Source organism: Strix aluco, chromosome 13, assembly GCF_031877795.1.
Source record: "Strix aluco isolate bStrAlu1 chromosome 13, bStrAlu1.hap1, whole genome shotgun sequence".
In the NCBI taxonomy this organism is placed as follows: domain Eukaryota; kingdom Metazoa; phylum Chordata; class Aves; order Strigiformes; family Strigidae; genus Strix; species Strix aluco.
In genome coordinates this window covers 10,264,252-10,274,194 of record NC_133943.1, presented here as the reverse complement: position 1 = coordinate 10,274,194, position 9,943 = coordinate 10,264,252, and the positions used below count along the sequence as shown (strand labels likewise).

Sequence of the window (9,943 nt, the reverse complement as noted above, 5' to 3'; positions counted from 1 at the left end):
ATACAATTCCATGTGTCCTCCTCAGTTTCTGCCATAGCTCCCAGGATCGACGGGCAGTTAACAGGGACCTGCATCCTCAGAAGTAACAAGGGTGATGATAGTCATGATGAACACAAGCCACACCAAGTCAGACCAGAAGCCCATCTGACTTCAGCACAACACTACCCAATACGGGTCTCTAGAGAAGATCAGACACCCCCAGCTTGCACATCTCTGTGGCTCTGATTTCCACAGACAACAACAGTGGTATCTGTGTATAATACACCCAATTAACCTTTTAAGTAGATGTGTCAGGTTCACCTAAGTCTTTGTTAATTCTGGGCCAACAACCTCCCTTCCTGTTTATCAGAAAGAAGAAGTGAGAGGGCAATGATCACAAGGGAGTAGGTTTCTATTGTCTGCACCCAAAGGCATCTTCCTTAACCTCTGTGTATGGCCGTGATGAAAATACTGCTTAACACAAAGCCAAGCTGCTCCCCGAGGAGCTCCACGTCCACGCTGAATCTTTCACCATCAGTATCAACACCATCATAGAGTTAAAAAAACACATTACACTTCAGAGATTGCTGCTTTTTTCACTTGTAGATGACCTCACCAGTTCAGCCCCCTGCTCCCCCAGCCAAGGCTCCTGCTGTTGCTACCAAACGATTCTCACCAGTTCACGAACACAAGGAATGGGGAGGCCATTTGCACCCAGGACACACGAAGCCAAGTTCCTGACCTCTCACCACAGCATCAGCACCGCTGCTGCCTTTCCAAACATGCCTCCTGCCTCTATGCTCCCCCAACACCTCACCCTGCCACCCTCCCCGCGGCTCCCTGTCTTGCTGCAGAGAGCAGCTCCCTGCAGAGCAGCCCTGGCACAGGCCAGCCCGCACTCACAGCACCAGTGGTGACGGAGGGCAGCTGTGGACACCAGCTGGGTCAGGGCACTTCCCTGTCTCCCTGAACCAAGCCCACACATCTGTGGCTTTGGCTAGCACCTCTCTTCCAGCTCTGGATGAGAGCACGACTACAGCACAGCTCTGAGCAGCTGTGGGCATTTCTCGATGCACTTGTGCAACTTCAGCTTCCCACTCCCCTCTCTCATGCTGTTTTTCCCCTGGGGTTAGAGATAACACGCAGCATGTTTTGCCCCTCCTTTGAAGCCAGTCCAAGGCTTCTGTTCCGGTCTCAAAATACATACACACTGCTTTTCTGTGTCTTTTCCAGTTTCTCAGCATCCTTTTCAGCATGGGGATGTTTAACACTACATGTGATTTTCCCCCTTCCAGGCTCACGGGCTGTCGCTGCTCCCCCCACACCATCAGCAACACAGAGAGCCACACTCAACACTCAATTTGGCCACTGGAAAGACTCTGGGACTATTATTATAGAGGTCATTTGTATGGATGGAAAATAAGTCAAAACCTGCCACTGTGTTGCAGGAAGGATAAATCCTATCAAACCACTCTAATGGTCTTTGACGGGATAAAAGGCCTAATGAATAAGAAGCCTCTCCAGAGACAGCCCAGAGCTCAGAAGTAAGATCACACAACTAGTAACATGCAAACAAGCAGGAAATTCCAATTACTCGACAGCAATACCCATGGCAGAGGAAACATTTGAAGTAAAAAGTGCTGAACCTTTCATGTCCTGCATGATACTCTAAGGAGCAGGCTATAAAAATAACAGCCTACATGTAAAAAGAGTAAAGTGGCTACAACTGACTGAAAATAATTCTCAATAAACAGCTATTAATGGTCTTCTGGCAAACTGAGGAGGCATTTCCAATTACATCCTTGAGGAGTCTATTTTAGTCTGTATTTTATATTAAATTTCTGGAAACAGAACAGCAAATACTCTTACAGAAATGGGTAGATAACAAGGCTGTGAGGGACTACAAAAATCTGATTAGACAGGCTCAGAATTTAAACTGGACAGATGCTTTTGCACCAAAAGGTGCAATTAAATAAAGACCAGTGCAAAGCAGGACTGCAGGAGGAAGAAATAATAAGTATGTGAAAAGGATCAAGGCAAGGACTTAAGGATGATAGGGCAAATGACAAACATACAAATATAAAAGTTCTTGCAAAACAAGTCAAATCTCATTTTCTGAGAAATTTTATGTAAAACAAAAAAACATAATTATTCTTTTTCTGTTGGTGTTAGTAAGGCCTCAGCTGCAGTACTGTTAAAATACTTCTGTTACCACAGTCTTAAAGATGCGTAGGCAAGTGGAACACGGTCCAGAGCAGATGAAGAATAATAATTTTAGAAAATAAGAGCTGCAAGGAGAGGCTGCGTTTGTTTCAGCCGGAAAGGGACTAAGGAGACAACAGTCTCCCAGTATGTAAAAAAATGGATATTGGAGAGATGGCAATCCTTTGTTTTTTTGAAGTCAGGCTGTTAGGAGCAGCTTTTCAAATGGAAAGCGGGAGAACAGGCTAAAGGCTGGATTGTCCGTTATTCAAGACTTTAAAGCACAGAAAACCTGCCAGGATGTTACAGCGTCCTGTCTTAGCACACAAAACTGTATAGAAAGGTGATGTTCAGGACTCCCTCTCCCTGAATGATGATGTTCCATAGGAATGACCTGCACTCCTGTTGGCTTTTATGTTGCTCTGAGCGTTTGTTCGACAAGCAATTCAAGCTCTTCTGTATAAATGCCGTATTCTCCCCAAAACTTCACACATGCACACACATCATTTCTGTCATCTACAAAATACGCTACTGGCCCTGCTACACCTTCTGCCAAATTACAGCTAGAGGTGCTGAATGTCCAGTTCTGGCTCTCTGTGGTGCACCAACAGAAACACTCTGCCACAGTGACTCTCCTGGCAGTTGCTTCCAGAGACCGCTTGGTTCCATGTTTCTCAGCCTGCCTCTGATGTGCTCAGAAAACACTGCAGAGACTTGCATGGAGAACTACTAATTATGACAGGGCTTACAGTATCAAATCAAAGTATTTACAATCCCCTAAACAAATTACTTCAATGCAGTTGCCTTTATTAACCAAATTTATTATCTTAGCAAAAACCCCTACATTAGGTTTGATGAGTCATTCCACCTAAAAACTTGTTATCTAGTATTGTTGAGATTCTTACCATTTAATTCTTTGACCCTTGATCTCGTATCAGCTTTTCCATCCTCCTGGCCTGGCAGAAATCAGGCTAACCAGCCTACTAAGACTCAGGTCAAACTCTTTCCCTTTCTGAGCATTGGTTAAACCTGACCACTCATTACAGGTTGCAGGAACTCCTTTAGTAACCAAGACAAACCACAACAACAAAGGACATATTCCCCTCAACCAGCTCCTTTAAAACTTTTAAATGCAACTTAGATCTTTTCCTCCAATAGATGTTACTTTGCACGTCTTGAGCTAACAAACTAGAAACTGTTTTATCACTCATGCAGAGAAACTATTTCTTTCTTTGCACACAACTAGACGTACTTTTTGAGGTTTTTTCTTTATATTTCGAATGTCTGCCCTCATTTCACCACAAACTCGGATACGTTTTGATACCGTTCTCTTTCTTAACTATGAACTCATGGCTATTCAGACATCTAACATTCTTCTCAAACTCCCATTTTCCACCAGTGCTTTTCCTCACCATTCAATTCACTCAGTTGTCTTCAACTTTGGGAAAACGGCCAATCTGAGGAACCAATATCTTAACTATTGTCGGCACTATCCTCTACTAGGCCCCAAGGATGGGGTCAGCTCACAAGCACCGTTTCTTGGGCAAGGACCCGCTCTCCCTTCAGCAATCAATTAATCTTTTTGCAGTCACAGTGGGGTGCAAACCAGGGTTGTGTCATGTGGGCCACAAAGTCTGTTCAAGTGAGTAAGATCTCTCTAATTTTCATATGCTGTGAAGTGAGTGCAAGGCAGTGAGCAGCGCCTGGGACACCTCGAGCCAACGCCGTGACCCAAGCAGAGCCCAGCCGTGCAGAGCACTGACCTGCAGGTCTCTTGGTCAGGTTGAGGCAGTCCGCGTGGTACACCTTGGGGCAGCCTGGCTTCTTACAAGAAACTAGCTGCCCTCCGTCCCCACAGCTGAAACACTCATCCTCTCGCTCCTTCATCACCTCCGCCTGTGACCTGCGCTTCATCTGCGGCCGTCTCTTTAGCTTCTTGGACTTTTCCTCGGTGAGGCTGGGTTGGCTCTGCGGGTAAGACAATGTCAGTTAATGCAGGTCTCTGCCCCTTCCATCTGTTCCCTTCCTGCTACAGTGGAGATAATCACAAACCCTGCAAATAAAAGTCCCACTATAGTGCTTCTCAAGATTTGGCAATCAATTTACTACAGCAAATAGTTCTTTTTTCTTTAAGAGCCTGGAAGCCCTGCACCAAAGGCTGGTTAAACATGGGATATATACAATTAGCAACAGCAGAATGAGGAGGCAGGGACTGCCTGGTGTCACACTGAGCTCATGCCACCTCTCATGCACTCTTCAGGTCCTCAGTCGAAGCAGTCAGGTCTCCTTGTACCCATGACTGATGAGGAGACTCTCCCAGGCCTTCCTGCATTCTTTGACATTCCTCACTCATCTCTCCATTTTCAGTCTGAGTTTATCTGTGATCGGTTTAGACCTATTTGTTCTCCTGTCAACGCTGCTCTTTTTGGCAGAAGTTTTTCTCTCTCCCTGAATTAACCACCAGGACACACTCTCCTTCTCATAAACCAAACACTTTCACAGTCTGTACCCTGCCTTCCTAATGGCTTTTCTCTGCCCCTATTGAGTTTATTTCTCCCAAACACAAGTGACAGAATTATACGTGCTACTTCAGATGACACCCCACAGGCAGCGTACAATGACATCAACACTTCTCCAAAAGAATAGGAAATCCCTCCCAAAGCTCCACCTGCATTTCCCTTTTTCACAGCTGCGTCCCAACAGCAGTTCAGTCCTACGGCAGCTGAACAGCACAATGGCTCCTTCTTCACCAGGACTGCTCACTGATGACCTTCTCATCACAGATTTGTTTCTGCTATTAACCTCCAGGTGTGTACTCTGCCATATCAAATCTCTGAACTCCAGCCCATTCCCAGTTATACCCAGCTATTCCTTTACAATTGCTCCATCCTCTCCTTCTCCCACACCAACAACACCTGACATCTTTGTGTCATTAGTACAGTTAAATTACTACACTTCCAACAGCTGTGCTACAGGCAGTAATGAAATAACCACAACTGGTTCCAAGACTGGCATCTAAATGGTTTAAGTGCTCTCCTCTCTGGCCTAGGGCTTCCTCCAGCGCTGTCCCCCGCCGCTTCAGTCTAGGTCCTCAGACCACTCCTGACCCCATTAGCTCGGATCCTCTCCAGCCTAAGCCTACCGCTGTACCAAACACTCAACTCCATAAATATGATGCTACCTGTGCCCAATCAATGACCTTATCAAATCACTATCAGTTTAGTTTATCTAAACAGACACGAATTAAATTTTATGCCATTTTCCACATATCTTCGTGTCCAAATATGTGTTTTCCACGCAGAACACCTCTGCATGCTGAGACGATGCCTATGAGGTGATTTTTTGCATCCTTTATTCTGCATAAATATTGGGCACTATTTTCATCACTCTTCTATCACGATTAAAAACAAGAACACCAAAACATTTAAAAACATTTGTCTCCAGATCTACAGTTTCAGAATTCCACAGCAGTTCGCTAGCTGTCCTGCCACCAGGGAGCTACATCTCTTGATTGCCTCCTTCCCCTTCACATGTGAATATTTCTGTTTTCATACCATCATTCCCATTGACAATGGGGACAAGTCAGGCCTTTCTTATAACTGAAAATGCAGGCAGTGAAATCACTCCACCTAAACTATTCCACCTATTCTCAGCACTTAGTACCTCAGCCAGCTAATTACAAAGAGAACAAGGAAAACCTTTCACAGCTAATTTGAATGTCTAAGCAAGGTCTAACAGCTGGACTAAGCGATTCCCACTTGCTCACTGCAGTACAAGGGACTCCCAAGCATTCTTCCACACTCCCAGTTAGAAAGGTCCCTTTAAAGAGTGAACTCGAGCATAATCAGCATGATCAAGTTTTGTCTTGCTGTATCTTCAGGAAGCTTAAAAATGTATCTCTTGTGGGATGAATTTAAAAAAAAAAAAACCACCAAGGTAGTGTTTTCTTGGGTATTGTTTCTTAGCCCATCTCATCAAGATGGAATGTGTCGCCTCAGGCATCACAAAGGAACATTAATGCCAACTAAAGGGCACCTTTCTCTGATTTCCATCATGCAACCTGCAATTTCAGGGAAAAAATGACAGTCAAGCCATGTATAACACAGGAGCAGCACAAAATCAATTGAGAACCTTAAATTGCAACCCAAAAAAGAACTAAATACATCAGATGTGTAATTCACCTCATCTGTCAACTTCTGAAGACATCCTTTTTTTTTTTACCTTAAGTTAATTTTTCTGCAGAACTAAGCTCTCTGGAGAATTCACAAAACCTCTCCTATATATTGACGGGGCTTAACAACTGTGTTGCTGGAGCTTTTAACCCTTAACTGTGGGTAAGCCGCCAGTACCCACATGCCAGAGCAAAGGGATTACAGACCGATTTGCTGAAGGTCTTGAAACAAACCAACAGCTGAGACATAGATGTAGCTGGTGACAGCTGGGAACTCGGCCAACTGCTCCTGTTATTTCATTTTTCCAGTGAGAACCAGCTCACACAAGAAGGTAACTGAAATCAATTCCTGTTACTGCAACATTACAGTTACAACACGAAGCTCTCAAAAGTCAGGGAGTTCTAAAAGCTAGTGATTTTTCTGCCTCAGACATGGCAAATTTCTTATTCCTGTCTGATGTGTGCACTTCAGTCACTTAACCAAAAGAAGGAAAAAAACCCAGGAACTTTCTTACTGCAGTGAAGATGGCAATGTAGAAGCCTTCTGGCTCTAAAGCAACTCCAAGTCTGAAGGAATGTGAGTTTGCAGGCCTCCCCTTCCACGTATGCTCACGATTTACTCAGGCCTTTACTTTGGGAAATGGGCCGAGCTGTGGTTTCTTAGTTATACAATGGAAGTCTTTCCCCCATGCCTGTCCTTTGCCCCTCTAATGTGATGGAAATTGTCATGCTAGTAAGCAGAAAAGTCTGAAAAAAAGCTTTTATTTATTCTTTTGCTGTAAAATACAATTTCCTGTCATTATTTATAGCAACTCTAATAATTCAGGTCTAAGAACTGCACTCTCAGAATGAAAACTTGGATATTCAACTCATTTCAAGCAGTGTTTCCATGGCCATACTGAAAACCGATTACCTTTCCTGAGATCTCTGCAACAAAGATACACATCTATGCAAAGAGGTACTTCAGAAGAACAAAAGCTTAAAGGGGGCATCATACCTTTGGCCTTACTCCTAGGAAGCCACTGCAGTTTGGGGCACCACATTTACAAACGGTCTTTCCATTTCCCAAACACTCCAGATTGTAGTTGAAAGTCAGCTCAGTCCCTGGCACAAAAGCAGATCAAAACCAAGCAAGTTGTAATGAACTATGAAGCAGAACATCTTACTGCTGAAGTAAAAGCACTTTTGAAATATAATGACACAAGTGACTGTCACAACTACACAAGGATACCAAGTATTAATCTCCCCATAGATGTGTGTGGATTGAAAATTCAGTGCAACCCCACACTACAGCCAAAAAGGGCTGTACGCCACGCTGTAGCATGCTTAGTTCCATTTCTTGACCCTGTAAATTAGAACCATGAACCTCCATTTATACCACGGGTGTATTGTTTCATTATGTCACTGCTGGTGTTAAGTCTCATGACTGCCTATGTGAAAACAAAAATTAAATACCTTCCCAGGGAGCTACAAACCCTCCACTTTCCTTACAGAAACACTCCCACGCTTTTAACTGTGGGTACTGACAGAAAGGGGTTCCTTACCAGCTTTGATATTTACAATTGCGAAGAGCCCCACCCGAGTATCGCCGTTCACACACCATTTCTGAGTCTCACAGTTTGGCTGGCAGCAATGGTTCATGAACCGAGCATAATTGCCCTTTGGCCCAGCATCAATGATTCGATCCTGGAATTGCAAAAAAACCCCCAGAAAAACACATTTAGTAAACTGTTATTTCCTGTTTAAGCCACTGCAGCACAGGTAGCAGCACACCAGGAAAGCATCAATCAGTAGTGAAAAGTATGACAACGGAAGCTCTGATGACACTTGGAAAGCACCAGAGTTTGTATGTGGGTTTTAACCAAGGGTGTTGCCTGCACAATCGACAGACACCCAACCAGTTCCCACACACTGATGTCTCTGGTCGGGGCTGGCAAATCATATGCCAATACAGTCTCCTGCACAACATTCCTCTTCAAAGACACAGGGGCTCCCGAACACTCAGGAAAGTGCTACTGCTCCTTTCTGAGAAGTCAGCTCTCCCTGTGGGGTCAGCAGTGGATAAACACTACACCAGCACACTTCCAGCGCAGCACTGGCAGTTTCGGACTCCAACTTCTGCTTAAAAGCAAAGTATCAGTTCCTATTTCTTGTACCTCAACGTACAGAAGGAAAACAGGAACAGTACGTAATGGGTGAGATACACTATCATTTGTTAGACCGTGTTGGAGAGGAGAGGGCAGCTGCAAGTGAGATTTGGTTTTGTAATAACGAGGGAGATACTAACACTTGGTTTTGTTCCTGCTCCCACCCATCAGGCAGACAAGGAGAACAAAACAGGGTCAGTGTGAATTAGCAGCAAGAGGAGGGGAGAGCCAGCAAGCAGTCACGCTGTTATCCTGTCCCACACTGACAGCCTCTTCCCGTGCCTGCTTTCATGGTTTCCTTCTAATCTTCCCCAGGGTTGAGTGACAAAGTGTGGAAAGCAGCTGACAAAACTACTCACCTCAGAAACCCCGGAACTCACATCAACAACCTGGCCTCCGGGACCCACTGAGGAGTCTGTGGGTGTAAAACTCCACCCGTCTACTGAAATCTGCAAGATCTGGGATCTGAACTTAAATGAAGGTCTCACTGCGCTTGATACTTGTCCACCTGAGGGCCAATGCCTCTCTGGCACACACCAGCCCAGTTCTGGACTCTCCACGGTTCAGCTGCTGGGAAGGGTTCTGAGGTTACAAAATTCACCCTGTTATGCTGAAGCAGGCTCTACAATCCTCAGACAATTGCCCTAAGAAAACTGCCTCACATTTTCTGAATAAACTTCAAAGAGGTCAGTTCAGACTTTCCTCCTAATCCTCATACCCAACCTGAAGCTTCTCTACTGCACGTTAAGTCCATCCTTTTAGTCTTCTCTTCAGTGGAAATGCAGACCAGCTCATCAGCAACTCTTAGCGCCTTTTTACTTGCTGGAGAAGACCACTATCAAGCCTTCCTTGCAATTATTTTACTTCTGTCTAGGATGCTGGCAAGAAAAATTTCTTCCACATACCTTATCCAGTGTCAACATGTAGAAATTGGTGATGTCGTGCTCCTGAGCATAGCGGATTCGGGCTCGGCACTCCTCCTCATCAATTAGCTCCCCAACATACTCATTAACAAATTCACCCTGCCAGAGAGAAAACAACAAGCTGGAAAGATGAGACAAACTCCCTCCAGGATGGAGGAACATCCACCTTCGCAATAAAACATAGTTCCCGTTTCCTTTGTGGAAACCTTTTCCTGGAGATCTTCCTCTGTGCTTTGCAGCCAGTTTGACTTACAATCTTCACCAAGAGTCATGCATCCACTTCACAGGCTCAACAAATAACTTGAACTAAATTAAATGAAGTAGCAATGGCCATCAGATTATTCTTTGTGCTATGGAAAGAATTAACATTGAGGGACAGCATAAAGTTAACCACAAGAGTAATTCTTTGCAGCAAAGCTCAAAGCACTGCATAACTATGTTCCAGCTGGAAACAGTAATCCTTTGGGGACCAACCACACCAAGCTGCATGATGCACCTAAGGCACCTGCTCCCGCAGTAAA

The 9,943-nt window shown here is 44.6% G+C and overlaps 1 protein-coding gene across 3 annotated transcripts in view; it reads right to left on the bottom strand.

Moving 5' to 3' along the window:
* NSD1 (nuclear receptor binding SET domain protein 1) overlaps positions 1-9,943 on the bottom strand; it is a 69,146-nt gene that overhangs the window by 9,107 nt on the left and 50,096 nt on the right. For all 3 annotated transcript variants that reach the window (XM_074839110.1, XM_074839112.1, XM_074839111.1), the window contains exons 19-22: positions 9,405-9,521; positions 7,897-8,038; positions 7,350-7,456; positions 3,945-4,149 (exon numbers count right to left, since the gene is read on the bottom strand). In XM_074839110.1, the coding sequence (XP_074695211.1) occupies positions 3,945-4,149; positions 7,350-7,456; positions 7,897-8,038; positions 9,405-9,521 (571 nt within the window). The remainder of the gene's footprint in view (positions 1-3,944; positions 4,150-7,349; positions 7,457-7,896; positions 8,039-9,404; positions 9,522-9,943) is intronic.